The sequence below is a fragment of the Leucopleurus acutus genome (genome assembly GCF_964270905.1).
Source record: "Leucopleurus acutus genome assembly, chromosome: 7".
NCBI classification, from domain to species: domain Eukaryota; kingdom Metazoa; phylum Chordata; class Mammalia; order Artiodactyla; family Delphinidae; genus Leucopleurus; species Leucopleurus acutus.
Window position 1 is genome coordinate 2880584 of NC_139150.1, and position 15269 is coordinate 2895852.

The 15269-nt window shown below is 66.2% G+C and overlaps 1 protein-coding gene across 2 annotated transcripts in view; it reads left to right on the forward strand.

Annotated features, from left to right (window-relative positions):
• RXRA (retinoid X receptor alpha) overlaps positions 1-14283 on the forward strand; it is a 95825-nt gene extending 81542 nt beyond the window's left edge. For both annotated transcript variants that reach the window (XM_082842724.1, XM_082842725.1), the window contains exons 5-10: positions 2234-2403; positions 5490-5619; positions 7481-7613; positions 9170-9261; positions 11003-11108; positions 12727-14283. In XM_082842724.1, coding sequence (XP_082698850.1) covers positions 2234-2403; positions 5490-5619; positions 7481-7613; positions 9170-9261; positions 11003-11108; positions 12727-12874 — 779 coding nt within the window. In that variant the 3' untranslated portion in view covers positions 12875-14283. The remainder of the gene's footprint in view (positions 1-2233; positions 2404-5489; positions 5620-7480; positions 7614-9169; positions 9262-11002; positions 11109-12726) is intronic.
• Positions 14284-15269: the final 986 nt, after the last annotated feature.

Here is a 15269-nt window from a genome sequence, read left to right on the forward strand (position 1 = left end):
TGAAGCGTGGGCCGGCCCTCTGTCCCGAGTCTCGCCACACGGATGGAGAATCTCTCGCTCGAGTCGGCGTTTGCGTCTTGGAGAGCGCAGCCCCCGGCAGGGGCCATCCGTAAATAGCCATTTGTGGGTGCGGGAAGGATGCAGGGCCGGCCTCAGGGAGCCCCACGGCCCGGAGAGGGTCCGAACGGTCGTTGGCGGGGCCGGCGTGGTGGAGAGGGGTCCACGTGGACTGTTGCAGCGCTGTGGGCGGTGTCCCAAGAGTCGCATGGGCCCGGGGGACCCCCAGGGAGCAAGAGAGGGGAGCCCTCGCGCCCCCAGGCTTGGAGGACGGAGTGGGGGTGGGCCGGCAGAGCCCCTAGAGCTGTGGCCTGAGGAGGAAGTGACCGCTGAGAACCGTGGCCGGGCAGGGCGGGCGCCAGAGCCGCGGACCCCCTCCTCCCTCCTGCTGGTCCCCTGCGTTTGCGAGACCCACCCGAGGCCAAGGGTGAGAGGGCCCGGGGTGAGGCAGCCCCGAGCTTGGGCCCCGGAGCTGGGCAGGGCAGGTGGGTCTGGAGGTACGCGTGGGGGGCAGTCCCGTGACAGCGGCGTCTGCGGGAGCAGGGCACTGTGATTTGCCCGGTCCAGACTTCCTGCAGGGGAGGGTAAGCCTCGACGGAGGCCCAGAGGGGTGATGGCACGTGGGAAGTCCCCCGAGGGGCCGCGCCCTCCCGGCTTCCGGAAGGCTCCATGCTGGGAGCTGCGTGCAGGGCCTTCCCCTCGGTGGGGCTGGGAGTGTGTGAGAGGTTTCACCGCCGCCCTCGGGAAGTCGCCTCGCATAAGCTCCTGCTCTGCCTTGGGGTCTTCAGGGGCCCCAGGAAGCCTTGTGTGGGGTGGGGGCTGAGGAGCTGGTCCTGAGGAGGCCGTGGGCGCCCTGGGAGTGTCGGGGGACGTCTGGACATCTGCTCTGGCTCAGCAGAGCAGGACCAAGGGAGGGCGGTTGGCGGCGGTGGCGGGCCCCGTCCTGGCGCTGCGGCCCTCGCTTAGTGGCATCTGGCGCGTCCCTGGGGAGGCACAGGCCCAATACGCCCAGGGGCTCCCCCGTGCTGGTGCTGTGTGGGCAGCCTCTCCCACCCCGCCAGGCCTCCTTTCCCCGGGTCCAGGGCCCTTGGTGTCCCCAGCAGAGGAAGTGGGGGTGTGAGGGTCAGCAGAGGGCGCTGCAGAGGCCCCCGGGAGCCTTCTTGTGTCTTTGCGGGGCTTTGGGTGGGGTCCACAGCCTGGCTCTGGTTCAGCGTCGCCTTGGGCCTGCTGGGTGACCTCAGGGAGGTCTCGGCCCCTCTTGGGAAAGGGCGGCTTGAGCTGCACGGGCTGTGAAGTCGAGGGTCTGTGAACGCCCGGCCGTGGGGTGCCTGGTCCCCTCGGCCTTCCTTCCAACCTGGGTCTCCGCGGGGATGTGTTGGAATGAACCGTTCCCTCTCCGCCTCCTCCCATCAGCTTCTCTCCCTGGGTTCCCAGAAACTAGGCTGCCCCGACTGCAGCATCTGTTCAGGTTCTACCCTCGTGCTGGACCCCCGCACCCGCCCGGCCGGCCCGGGCTGTCCCGTCTCAAGCCTGGGTTTGACCCAGCTTGTGCTCTCCCCCAGCCCCTCTCCTCCCCGCAGCAGAAAGGGACCATCAGAGATCTGCATCTCACCCCATCCTTTTCCTGGGGCACATTGGATCCTGTTCTCGGCCACGCTCCCCAGCGTTGCACCCGTTGTTCTGCTCCCTAGCTGACGTGAGAGGCCCTTCCATCAGCGGCATTTCTGCTCTGGTTCTAGGCCTTGACGCACGCTACCTCTCCTGCCTGAAGTGCTCTCCCTATTTTTCCCGTTCCTTCAATTTCATTGTCACTTTTTCCGGGAAGCCTTCCTGGCTTTGCCTCAGTCCGCAGCCCATCAAAGCCCTTCTCACTCCACGTTGGGATCCCTGTTGAACTGTCAGTTTCCTGAGAGCTGGGTCCCATCTGCCCTGGCCCTGGGCGGGTCCTGGGGTGACTAGTAGGCGAATGAATTAATGAGAGGCAGCGTGTTCTGTTCTCAGAGCGCACAGCCTCCAGGAGGCCAGGCTTGGGGCAGAGAAGGGGGCCGCAGTCTGGCCGGCTCTGAGCATCCTTCTCCCCGGCCCCGGCCAGCTTGTGGGCGCGCTGCTCGGGCCCTGGCGGCGGAGGGGCTGCCGCGGGAGCTGCGGGCTGACTGGAAGCCTCCCCGTGCCTCAGCTGTGCAGGAGGAGCGGCAGCGGGGCAAGGACCGGGCTGAGAACGAGGTGGAGTCCACTAGCAGCGCCAACGAGGACATGCCCGTGGAGAAGATCCTGGAGGCCGAGCTGGCCGTCGAGCCCAAGACCGAGACGTACGTGGAGGCAAACGTGGGGCTGAACCCCAGCTCGGTGAGTGCACACCCGCCCTGCTCTGGGGACTGTGGCCCCGGCGCGCTCCTGGGAGGGAGACCCCCCTCTGGAATGTCCCCAGTCGGGTGGGTGAGGTTTTGGTTGTTTGGCTCAAAGCCCAGGATGTTATGGTAACCTTCAAGCTTCGTGTTGTCTCTGGCCCATCGTCCAGCCGGGTTTCAGGGGTTCTGTGTCTGCCCCAGGTTTGCGGGCAGCGTTAGGTCCAGGCTTCATCTATGTCTCCCGTGTGTGGTCAGGGTGGGACCACAGCCCTGTGGACTGCCCTGAGGTCTCCCTGGCTCACGGTGGCCCAGACGGCACCGGACGCACCTGCCCAGCTCCCTGCCCCAACCCCAGGGCCTTTGCATGTGCCGCTCCCTCTGTTCCTCCTCGGGCTTCAGCCTCAGAGAGGTGTCAGTTCCTCGCGGAGCCCCTTTCCCTTTGACCCCCTGGTGCCCCTGTTCTGGGGGCTCAGAGCCCGTGACGTTACTCTTCACGGCCCCTAGCACGTGGGGGCGTGCGGTGGGTTAATTCTCCATCCTTGCCATCAGGCTGTTCCACGGGACCCTGCCCTGCCCGTAGGTGCTCTCACGTGGCCCCCACCCCCATCTCCGAGCGTGAGGGTCCCGTCTCATCTGTGGGGGGTCGCAGGCCGCCCTGCTGCCCCGCACTCTGTGACGCCCCAGGACCACGGCCCCTCTGAGACGCCCGCTTCGGCTGCGTGCCAGGGAAGGCGGGCCCTCTCCTGGGCGCGCCGCCTCTCGGCCTCTCGTAGAATGACTCCCGTCAGCTGTGATGCTCAGCGGTCCATCTGGTCTGTGGTCCGGCCCGACCCCACTCCCCCTCTCCGGTCCCAGTGCGGGGTGGGGAGGGCTTCACGACTGAGTCGAAACCCCGAAAGAGAAGTCCTGGCCTGCCAGCTTTTAATTTTGTCAAGTAAGGACGTTATTGGGAAGAAAACAAATCTGCCGTCTTCTCTCCACGAATTCAGAGCAGGCGGAGGGGGTCTAGGGGACAGGCAGGCGGGCCGGCGGGCGGCCGGCCGGCGGGCGGAGGGTCTGCCCTCGTGCTGCAGCTTGCGCTGGGCTGGCCTGGGGCCCCCCCTCTGGGGACAGCTCGTTAGGCCCCTTCTCTCGACACCGGCGACACCTCTCTGCCCTGGGGCAGCCTCGGGCCTCTGCCTGGGGATCCCGCTGTCACCTCCTAGGACAGGGAAGGTCCCGCCCTCTCAGGCACGGGCTGGAACTCCAGAAGCTGCCGTTGAATGAGGCCTGTTTTGTCTCTGAGCGGGAATCCAGGCTCGGAGAAGTTAAGTACTTGCTGGAGACCACCCTGCGGGGACGGAGCAGGGCAGAGCTGGAGCCCCTCCCCCAGGACAGCCCCCCAGGCCTAGTCCTGCACCCACCGTGCAGGCAGACGTCGCCCCCGGCTCTAGGCGTGACTGTGCTCACCTACAAGGCCCCGGCCTGCCCGGGAGTGGCTCAGGGTGACAGCCTGTGCCCCGGACCTGCTTTGGGCCCCTTGAGGGCTCGGAGGGGGCCGTTGGCCGGTGCCCAGGGAGAAGGCCCGACCGCTGGGGCTCTCCTTGGGTCTTCCCCACGCCCCCCGCTTCCCCCTGCATGGCTCCCCCGTGCCCCCCACCATCAGGCTTGTGCTCTCACCTCGAGGGGCTGCCCTGCGGTGTGGAAGGGCAAGGAGCACGGTCCCCAGGGAGTGCAGCCTGGCCGCAGTGGCTCCGGCGAGAACCTGGCCCTGGCCTCTGGCACGCTAGCTGCTGGGTGTTTCGCTCATGTGAGTGCCCGTGGCTGCCGCTGTCCATCAGACGGGATGGGGTGGGCGACGCCCGCAGGGTGTCCTGGGCACGTGGTGTCCGGGGCCCAGCGAGTGTGTGGACTTCCGGTTGACGCTCCTGGGAGGTTTGTTGCAGAGCAGGTGGGGGGGGGGCGCCCAGCAGCTGGTGCCTGTCTGCCCCTCCCCCTGAGGTCCGCGGACCAACTGGCCACGCCCCCGGCTGCCGCCTCTCCCGGGGTCCCAGGTCCCCTTTCTGCTCGCCTGGCTCTGTCCACCCCGGTGGCCTCGGTGCCAGTTGGTCACCGGGCCTCCCACGAGAGCCCTCAGCAGGCCCTTCACGGGGCTGGGTTGTTTAGGCTGCGTCCCTGGAGGGCGGATGGTTTCTGTCAGGGGAAGCTCTTACGAGGGGGCCTCCCCCGTGTGGCTGCCTGGCCGTCATGGTTTCTGGAATGAGGGGTTTCCACATCCTGTGCACGGGCCTCGGTCCCCCCGTCCCCGGGCCCAGGGGGTCCACCCGAGCCCCACAGGCTGGAGCCGGGAGCAGCAGGGTGCCGCAGAGGCCGCCCAGGTTTCCTCGTCTCTGAGAATGACCGGGGCGTCCCCTTCTGGCTAGAACTTTCTGGAGGGGCCTCTGATGCACCCTCTCTGAGTGCCACCCCCGAGTCTGGCCTGTGACACGGGGTCACCCGGCCCCAGCCCCCGGGGCTGCGGTGGGGACCGAGTGGGTCGTAGCACGGTGTCCTTCCTGTGGCTGCTAGAACAAGTGACCGCAAATCAAGTGTCTAAAACAGCACAGAGTTTAGTATCTCATGCTTCTCGAGGTCAGAAGTCTGAGCTCAGTGTCCCTGGGCCAAGTCAGGGCATCGGCAGGGCTGGCCCTTCTCGGGGAGAAGCTGCTGCCCGGCCTGTCCCCGCTCTGGAGCTGCCCGCGTTCCTCAGCTCCCGGCCCTTCCTCCGGCTCCGGGGCCGGCAGCGTCTTCCCTCCTCGACCTCGGCCTCCGTCCTCACGCCTTCTCTCCGCTCTGACCTCCTGCCCGCTCCAGTAGGGACCCTCGTGATGGCACTGGGCCCACCCACTTCTTCCAGGGTAACCTCCCATCTCCAAACCCTTAACTTGGCCGCGTCTGCAGAGTCCCCTTTGTCGGGTAAGGTGGCACATTAGCAGGTTCTGGGGTATAGGACGTGGGTGTCACCGGGGGCGTTATTCAGCCGCCACTGCCGGGTAAGGCGTGTGGCGGGGCCTGGCCTGGGGCCGCGTTCTCTGCTCGGTGCTCACGCGGTGCCCCTTCCCGCAGCCCAATGACCCCGTCACCAACATCTGCCAGGCGGCCGACAAGCAGCTCTTCACCCTGGTGGAGTGGGCCAAGCGGATCCCACACTTCTCCGAGCTGCCCCTGGACGACCAGGTCATCCTGCTGCGGGCAGGTGAGTGGCCGGGCCTGGCGGGGGCTGGGCAGGCGTGGACAGGAGAGGGGCGGGGGCTTTGGGGCCCTGCGGGTGGGACGCGGCCTTCCTGCTGCCGTGTGGGGCCGCAGGGGAAGGGGCACGGGCCGGGGCTTCTGCTCCGGCACTGCCCACCGCAGCCTGGGTTTTCCTGCCCTCCCTCATAAGGAAGGATTCAGTTTGGGGTCTCTCCCAGTGGCCTTCAGAGGGGTGGCGGGCCGTCTGGGGGACCTGTGGAGGGGGGTGAGCATGTCCAGCAAGGGCTGCCCTTGGGGGTCTGTGTGTTCTGCCTTCTCCCCCGACTGAGGCCGCAGCCCCTTTCCCAGGCTGGGCTTGCGCTGCGCGAAGCTGCTGCAAAAACAGCTCGCTCCGTGCTCAGCACACACCCCACGGCCGGACAGGTGGTGAGGGAGATCCTGGGGCCTGGGGGACGGGAGCGGCGGCTTTGGAGTCCCGACGAGGCAGCCGCCCGCCCTCCAGGCCGTTCTCTCATCTGGAAAGTGGGCATGACGGCCTTGCCGCGTGGAAGCCGGCTTCTGCTGGGGTCCTTGGCGCAAAGCTCCTGCCAGAGAGACAGTAGGGACGGGCCAGCTGGGAGGTGCTGGGCGGGAGCCCCGCCCCACCGGTCCATACGTGCGCGCTGGGCCCTGCGGTGTGCACCTGCTGACCTGCGTGCTCCGGGCCTGTGCTGGGAGCCACAGGAGCATCGGGCCCGCCCAGCGCCTGCCGGGCCCACTCTTGGGGCAGGACAGGTGGCAGCAGGGTCAGAGGTAGGAAGGGGCTGGGTGGGCCTCAGTGGGGGATGAGAGGGAGAGAGGCAGAGTGATCGCAGCGTGGCAGGTAGGGCAGGCGCTGGGGGGCTGGTCCGGCCCCTCGCAGAGGTCTGGCCCTTGGCCCTGGTGTTTGGCCAGCGGGGTGTCCCTCGCGCTGAACCTGGGGGCGGGGAGAGCCCGTGCCCAGAGGAGTTTTCACTCTGGGGCACAAAACCCAACACCCAGAGCCGTCAGACCCGCAGGGATTGGGAAAGTCTGGGACCCGGGGTCAGAGGGCATTCTGATTCACTGGCCAGGCAGCCCCTTCCTCTCCCTGGGCCTCACTGTTCCTCTGTATGAAACGGGGCCAGTACTTGCTTTGTGGGGTGGAGTCAGCATTCAGTGGGATGATCCTTGTGAAACTGGCGGCCCCCAGCCCAGAACCTTCGGGGCGCTCAGGAGTGGTGGCCGGGACGGTCACTAGTGACAGTCCCGTGGGGCGATTCATGCTGTCCAGTTTATGGGGCCCTCGAGACCCTTGCTCACAGAATCGCTTCCATCCGTCTTTGTAGCCCTTGCACCTACTCTGGGTGTGCCCGGGCCTCATGCAGAGAGAGCGGCGGGTTGGCCTTCGGCTCTGAACACACCTTGTTTCCGCTCAATAATTTGCCATTTTGTGGCATCTGGGAGTTTGCCGTGGGGGGCCAGACTGGCGGCAGCTGCTCCAGGGCCGCCTGGAGAGGGTCCTGGGAGCTCCCTTGTGCTCCGTGGCACAAGCGTCTGGCACTTACAGAGAGAGACTTCCTTGGCACCCTAGTTGGGGAGCCTGGGTTAAACTACGCTACAGGACATGCTCCGTGCAGGACTTCTCAGGGCCTTTGCTGCACGCGCTGTAGAGGCATCCCCCAAACGTCCATGCTCGGGAACTTCCTTTCTGTGGAACGGTCATGGGCTCGGGGTTTCATGGAGCCCACTTTGGGAACCGTGGCTTGGGAGGGTGAGAGCTGCCTCTGGGGGGCCCAACGGGGGTCGGGGGCAGGGCGGCCCGGGGGTCTGGAGACAGCAGTGACCGTGTGTTCTCCCCGCCGCAGGCTGGAACGAGCTGCTCATCGCCTCCTTCTCCCACCGCTCCATAGCCGTGAAGGACGGCATCCTCCTGGCCACCGGGCTGCACGTCCACCGCAATAGCGCCCACAGCGCGGGGGTGGGCGCCATCTTTGACAGGTGGGGGCCCAGCCCAGCCCACGGCCGTGACCTGCTTGGCCTTTGTCCTGTTCACGAGGGTTACACTTGCGGGGATACAGAGACGTGCAAGGACTGAGGTTAAAATCCCTCCGGGGACACCCGACAGCCGCAGCTGACGTTTTTGGTTTACTTTTCTCCAAGTATGTTTTCAAGTCCTGCCCATGGGAAGGAAAGCTGCCCTATTTTTAATGCAAAGGTAGACTGTGCCGTAGGTACCGTTCCGTGCTGCTGTCATGTCGGATGCGGCGGAGACTCTTACGAGCTGAGACTAAAAGCATCGCGGCGCCTGTGAGCCCGCGCGCACCCTGTCCCCGGGTGCCCGGCTGCATCTCAGCGCTGCTTCTGGCGTGTCCCCGGTGGAGACACCGCTCTCTGCCCCTCGGCACACAGCCAGGGGGCCAGTGCTGGGTAGTGGGCAGGGGGCTCCGTTCAAGTACCTCCAGAATCATGGCCCACCTGCGCTGCACCAGGCAGGGCGGGCGGGAGCTACTCATTCCTGTCTCTGGGCCTTGCCTAAGAGCCCGGAGGACCTGGGGACCTGGGTGTCAGCTCAGCCAGCCGGAGTGGGAAGGGCTGGGGAGGGGCGTCCCAGGGTGCCTCGGGTGTGGGGGGCGTGGCACAGGAGTGGTGAGTGGGAAGGAGCGGGTGGCAGGGCGTGGGGGGTGGGGATGGTGGTGGGAGGGGTCCCAGGCGAGCCCCCGAGTACAGGAGCCTTGAAGTTAGAGGGGAGCAGCAGAAGCCCCTCCTGTAGCCCCCCGGGGATAAATGTGGGAGCCCTGCTGCCCCGTGGGATAGCTCAGGGAGAACAGAGGGGCACCTCGTACTGTGGGCAAGCACTGGTTTAGACAGTGTAGGGATGTGTCTTTGCCGCAGGACGTTTCAGGGCCTTTAACGAGCTCGTGTACAGTAGTGCCACCCAAAGGGGCTGTGGAGCGCGGGCTTTGCTGCCCACAGACGGCTTCTTCGGAGAGCATGTCCCTCTGGGGACATGTTTAGAAGTGCAGCCCCAGTCACGCACCCAGCTGACAGTTCTGTGCTTCCAGCTGCTAGAGAGGGGACGGTGATGGGAATGTAATAAGTGGCCGGTGTCGGGAAGTGGAACGGAGCCCGCTCCGGCTGCAAGGAAGGAGCCGGGAAGCCCCGGAGCTGGGGAAATGCCTTCCCGCGGGCGGACTCCGGGGAGCGGCAGGAATGCGGCGCTCAGGCCGCCGTGTCGGTCTGCATCCCCGTGGGGGCGTGTGGCAGTGGGCTTTGCCCTGGACGTGCGGGGCCTTGGCTTGCGCCGGCTGTCACGAGGTTCCTTTTTAGTCTCTGGCCCCCCAGGATAAAATCCCATTCGCAGACCTTCTTGAGGAAGAGGCATGGCGCCCCCGGGGTGGGATGGGACAGGCTGGGCAGCTCCCCCGGTCTCCTGGCTCTTCTCAGCTGCCCTCCAGGCCCACAGCAGGCCTCCCGAGCGCTTTGGGGTTCCTGGCGGGTCCTGTGAGGGCCGTGGTCTGACTTGGGACGTCGGCATTTGCCCGCTTCCCCCGCAGGGTGCTGACGGAGCTGGTGTCCAAGATGCGGGACATGCAGATGGACAAGACGGAGCTGGGCTGCCTGCGCGCCATCGTCCTCTTCAACCCCGGTACTGCCTTCCTGCCGCTTCACCTGCTGTCCAGGCCCGGGTGTCAGCCCGCCTGGGGGACTAGAGTCCCCGGGCTCTCATCCCAGCCCCACTGCTCACGGGCGCTGCAGCGTCAGCGACCTGCCCCTTCTCCGAGCCTCGGGGTCTCCCTTACGAGGGGGGCACACCCATGCCGCCTTCTTCCCAAGGCCCTCGCGAAGGTCGGACAAGGCTTGCGCAGCCGCGCTCATCCTCTGCGGTTTGCTGAGGCCTCTGGCCGGGCCTTTGGGCTCTGTGTCCAAAGCGAGGCCCCACTCGCACCGGCATCCCGGGCTCCAGAGGAGATGGCCTCTTCGCGTGCTTCTGCTGCCGGAGTTCTGGAGCCCGGATGCTTTAGGGGGTGGATGGGGACACCGGGGGCAGGGTTGGGGCTGCTGAGGGCTTCTAGGGGGAGGTGCAGGGAGCTGACCGGGCGGTGGGAGGATGGGGCGGCCCTAGGGGTCGCGGGCCCTGACTCCTCGCCCTCCACCGGCTCAGTGCTGAGGGCCGGGCGGGGTGGGGATGGAGTCCGCTCGTGGGGGGCAGCCCGTTGCCAGGGGCCTGTGTTCCCCAGCTTTGTGCCCGAGCCCGTGGCCCTGCCAGCATGGGAGGCTGAGCCATGTGTCTCAGCCCTGCCTGGCGGGATCCCCACTGAAGTCGTGCGTGGCTTGGCTCCTGGCTCTGGTTCACCTGTTGGGGCCCAGGCGTGGGGTTGCTGGGCACGGAAGGGAGGTGTCCAGAGCTAGCAGAGCCCCAGGGCCTGGGGGAGCCCAGTTGCAGCGGAGCCTGGCATGTTCCCAAGGTGCCCAGGACCCCGGGCCACCATGGCATTCACACTGGGCCGCAGTGCTCCTACTGGGACATCAGCCAGCCAGGGCAGGGCCGGTGTGGGACCCCCCTGGTCTGGGACTTACAGGCCAACCGACAGCTGTCCTGTTCCGTGGCTGAGCCCCCGGACGCTGCGTCAGCTTCAGACCAGCAGCAGGGAGGCTCTAGCCTCTGCCCCCTGAGCCACTAGGACGGACCATGCCTGGCTGGGGCCAGACTCAGGGCTGTGTGAGCCCAAACCCAGATGCGCAGTGGTGGCTGCTGTCTGGGGGCAGTGGGGAGAGAGAGAGAGAGGCTCGTCCAATGTCAGCTTGCTGGGTAACTCCAGGAGATGAAGAAGCACAGGGGGCTTACTAGCAAAGCTTTGCCCGGCCGGGGGGCTCTCAGTGCCTCGGAGAGAGGCCTGTGACGGCTCACCAGGATGAGCCGGGCGGCCCGTGCTTCTAAGCCTCACCCCTGGGCCCTGGGGGCTTTGGCGACCCTGGTCCCCGGGGATCTCCGTCCACAGGCAGAGCCTTCCAGCCTGGACTCCTGCCGCCAGGGCCCCAGGGCTCGGGATGGCTTCAGGGCCCCCAGAGTGTGGCTCTGGCTCTTTCAGGTACAAGAGGGTTTGGAGCCTTCATCTCGCTCCAGGGGGCTGAGACCCGATGCAGCAGAGGCCTCTGGAGGCCACGCGGTTGCCGTGGTAACCAGGAGCCGCCCCGGGGGGCAGGCCCGTCCCACTTTACAGATGGGGCTGAGTGGCAGGAGGTCAGGGGACTGGCCCAAGGTCAAGTGGCCGGCAAGCAGGCGGCAGGGCCAGGGCTCGAGCAGCCTCGTCCGAGTCGGGGCTCTCGGTCCCTGGGGCAGGTTCCCCGGGGAAGGCCTCTCACCCGCGGCCCCTGCTCCCTCACAGACTCCAAGGGGCTCTCGAACCCGGCCGAGGTGGAGACGCTTCGCGAGAAGGTCTACGCGTCCCTGGAGGCGTACTGCAAACACAAGTACCCCGAGCAGCCAGGAAGGTGAGCCTCGGCCCAGCCTCTGCCTGGACGGACCTCGGGGTCTCTTTGCAGACCCCCTGCCCGGGGCAGGGCCCCGCCACCAGCCCTTCAGACCCTCTTGTGGATTAGAAGGCGACACCCTGCCTTCACCCAGGGCAGTGGGGGATTGAGGCGCTCGCCCGGCCTCAGTGGGCACGCTCTCACGCGTCCTTGTAGCCCCACCAAAAAGATGGGCCCAGCGCGGGCACACAGTAGGTGCTTGTCGCTGTAAAGCACGTGAACGAAGTCAGTGCCTTCCTCCGCCTGCCAAAGGGAACCGCTAGAGGTAGGGGCCTGGCGTGCTCACCCCTAGCAGGGAAGGACGCCAGCACACAGTAGGTGGTTTATAAGCGTATGCAGAGGAGATGGCCGTGGTCTGCAGACCTGCCCGTCTCTCCTGGCCGACTGTGGGCCCCGGAAGGGCTGGAATTGTCTCCTTTCTGGGTCCACAGTGCCGGGCGCGCCGTGGGCGTCCAGGAGAAGGGGAAGCATCAGTGGCTTCACGGCATTCCAAATCTGCTGTCCTCCTGATTCTGCCCCCTCCCTCTCCCGCTGGCCGCCCCGCCGACTGGCACACACGGGCCACACAGGGTTAACTGTCTTGCTCAGCCTCATCTGGTTTGGTTTAGAGTGAAACTTCCCGGAGGAGGATGAGAGGAGGGGTGGCAGGCCCGCCTGTTTTTCCTGGCTTCCCGCCCTAGCCCATCTCGCCAGCTCAGCAGAAAACAGCTCGTTCTCTGGCCCTGTTCCAGCCTCTAAGCTGCGTTTCTGCCTTTAAAACGCGGGTAGTGTTGCAGCCAAGCATGGGGCTTTTCCCCCTGAAATACAGACACTGTTAATAATTAATGAGGCCCTGGGGCCCCTGGAGGGGCATGTGGAGAGACCAGGCAGCACGTGGGATGGGGACGGCATGGGGGACAGATGTGGATGTCGCTGGAGGGGCATGTGGCCCCGTCACCCCCCCACGGCAACTGTCCTTGGCAGCGGGGCCACTAAGCCTGGCGTCCCTTTTCCAAGAGGCTCCCAATGTCTTCCTGTGTTCCTCCCCCACCCAGCGTCCTCCCCAGAAACTCCCCAGGGGGTGGGCACGGACCGAGGCGCCTCCTTCTCTCCCACCCGCCCTGTCTGGGCATCAGGTGCCTCTGGCCGAGCTCTTTCTGGGGAAGGTGGGCCCTGGCGTGGGGCCCCCTGGAGGCTGGTCCTTGCTGAGAAGGGCTTGTTGGCGCTCAGACCTGCTCCCAGATCAGGAGCGGCTCAGAAGTGGCTTCACCTTTGGCGCCCCTGCAGCCAGGGGCATTGCTGGTACTCAGATCTCTTCTCGTAGCCCTTCTTCCTGCTTAAAATCCTACCGTGGCTCCCTCTTGCGCTGGAGAACGCTCACGTGTCGTAGCTTCCCCACGAAGCCCCGTCCAGCCTGCCCCAGCCCGGCCACTGTCTCGCCACTGGACCTTCATCCTGGATCTCCACCCTGGGGGGCTCCTGCCGTGGCAGCCTCAGGGGGATGGGGCAGTGAGCCTGGTCCCTTCCCCAGGGGGCCGCTGGGCGCCGGGACGGAGGGTGGGAGGGCCCGCCCGCCCCTCACGCGGCTCCCGTCCCGCAGGTTTGCAAAGCTGCTACTTCGTCTGCCGGCCCTGCGCTCCATCGGCCTCAAGTGCCTGGAACACCTCTTCTTCTTCAAGCTCATCGGGGACACGCCCATCGACACCTTCCTCATGGAGATGCTGGAAGCCCCGCACCAAATGACTTAGGCCCGCGGCCGTTCTTCGCACCCGCCGGTCCGGCCGCCCCGCCCGGCTGCCAGCAGCTCTTCTCAGCCGAGCCCGCCCCGCCCCTCCTCTGCCTGGATGTTTGGACTTGGGGGCGTGGCCTGTCACTGCTAAGCCTGAGATGTGCTGCCACCCTCGTTATCTTCAGTACTACTCGAGTGGACCGGGCAGTGGCCATGCTGGGGTGGCAGCCGGAGTGGCAGGAACTGGTGTGAGCCCCGGGGGAGCCCGGGCGGCTCACGGGGTCTCAGGCCCCCGCCCCCGGAGCTGCAGCGGTCAGAGGGTGGCTTTGTTCCGTCACTGTTTTGTTGTCGCGAGGTCCTCTGTTTGCAGGGATCCCTCTGCCTCCTGTGTGTGCTGGCAACCTGCCAGCCGGGCCTCACCCACAATCGGGAGGAGGGGACAGGTGGGGGGGTTGGCCTTTCATTGCAAAAGACTCCACCTGCCCCCTGGGAAGACGGGAGGGGCTCTGGGGCAAGCAGCCTTGTCTCCCCTCAGAATGAAGGGTGAGCAACCCCTGTTTCCAAAGATGACTTTCAGCTTTGTCCCCGAGCCAGTCAGAACAGAAGCTGACCTCTCTGCAGGGTTTTGGGGCCACCTCAAGGCTGCAGGGACTGGAGTCACCTGCCCACCGCACCCCACCTCATTTCTCTCTTTGCATCGTCCTGGTTTCAGCTTCTTGTCCCACATGGTCCTGTCCAGCCCTGGGTAATCAACCCCCACCCCGCCCCCAAATCTTGCAGTCTGTGCCCAGGGCCAAGGCTGACCCCAGTCCCCAGTCCTGGAGGGCTAGCCTGGTCTCTGGCCCTCCTGGAAGCACTGGAGGGCCATGCCAACCTGGGCTCTGCTGACCTCTCAAGGGCAGAGGTCATCACCAAGGAGGCCCACAGGGACGGGAGGAGAGGAGAGTCACTTTCCCCAGAGGGTCCTCGGGCAGCTGGGCACGTCGAAGGAGGGACTTGTGGGCGCATGGCTCGGGGCAGGGGGCAGATGGTCCATTCTGGAACGCTCTGGGTAGAGAGGCCCCTTTGCTGGCTGTTCTGTCCAGAGGACTCTTGGGGTCAGGAACCGTTGAGTGCCAGCACCCTTGGGCCGGGGCTGGATGCCCCTCGGGGACAGCCAGCCCGGCTGTTGTCTTGGCCGGCTGATGGAGCCCTTTGTGGGAGCTCCATCAACACCTGCTCTGGTTGAGGGCACCCCACCCAGCCCTGCACCCACCCCTGAACCTTTCACCCACCCCAGGCAGGCAGGCCCTCTGCCCCTGGGGCGGGGGCGGGGGGCAGGGTCTCTCAGGTTGAACTGGCCTCTTTTGCACTGTAATGCCCTCCCTTTGGTCTGAGTACTTTCCATTCGCATGCCTCGTACTCCATGAACCCAGCATTTGTCAGTCGGGGGGGGCCTGAACTGGGCCGGGGGGCTGGGGGGCCGGGGGTAGGAGTTGGGGAGGAGAGTCCTGTCTCCTCAGCCCATGAAGGGGATGCTCTGCGGTGCCTGTCTTCTTCCCACCACTCCCCACCAGAGAGGCCCCAGAGCGGGGGTGGGCATGGGGGCTGTGGATGCCCTCCCCCCGAGTCTGTTCCCCCGGGTGCTGCAAGGGTGCCCCTGGGGCTGGAAGGGGAGATGCCGGCCTCCAGGCCTCTAGGGAGGACGGGGTCCATTCTTTGCCCTCCAGAGTCTGGCCCGAGCTAAGCGTGAGGTGCCTGGACAGAAGATGTGGAAGCTTCCACAAACACGTCCTTTCTCTGGCACCCCACCCCGCCCTTAACGTGGTGGCCCAGGCGAGGCATCCCCTGCCACACAGGCACCCCCAGCCCCGTCCACCATCTGGGGCAGAGATGGGGCGAGCCCACGCCTGCCTAGTTGTCCCTCTTCCCAGACTCTTCCTGCAAGTCTTGGCACCCTTTGGGGGCATGCTTGTGTCAGGCAGAGGGAGGCCGGCACCCTCAGGGGCCTCCCTCTGAGACCCCCTCCCCCTGGGAACGTGGACCGCCCCGCGGCCCGCCACCCCGGTGCCTTCTGTAGCCAGATGCACCCTGTCCACGCCCAGCCCCCTCCCGCTGCCCTGGACCCCTCGGGAACGTGATGGCTCCAGTGGGAAAGACCCAGGATGGAGCGCTTTGCTGGGGGGTCGGCCTCGTGGGCTGGCTGCCCGTGAAGCACTGAGGTCCCCAGGCCACCCCCTCCCAAAGCCGGAAACTCCCTGGCCCCTCGCCGCTCAGCCTTCCGTGGCCCCGCCGGCACGGCAGCATCTCGGGCTCTTGGGGGCCGCCCTTTCATCTTCTCCTCGGTCCGCTGTCATCGATGTTGTCATGCAGTGCTGTTTGTTTGAAAGATGATGGTGGGGAAACGGCACATTACTCAGTAGAGAGGTCGGATT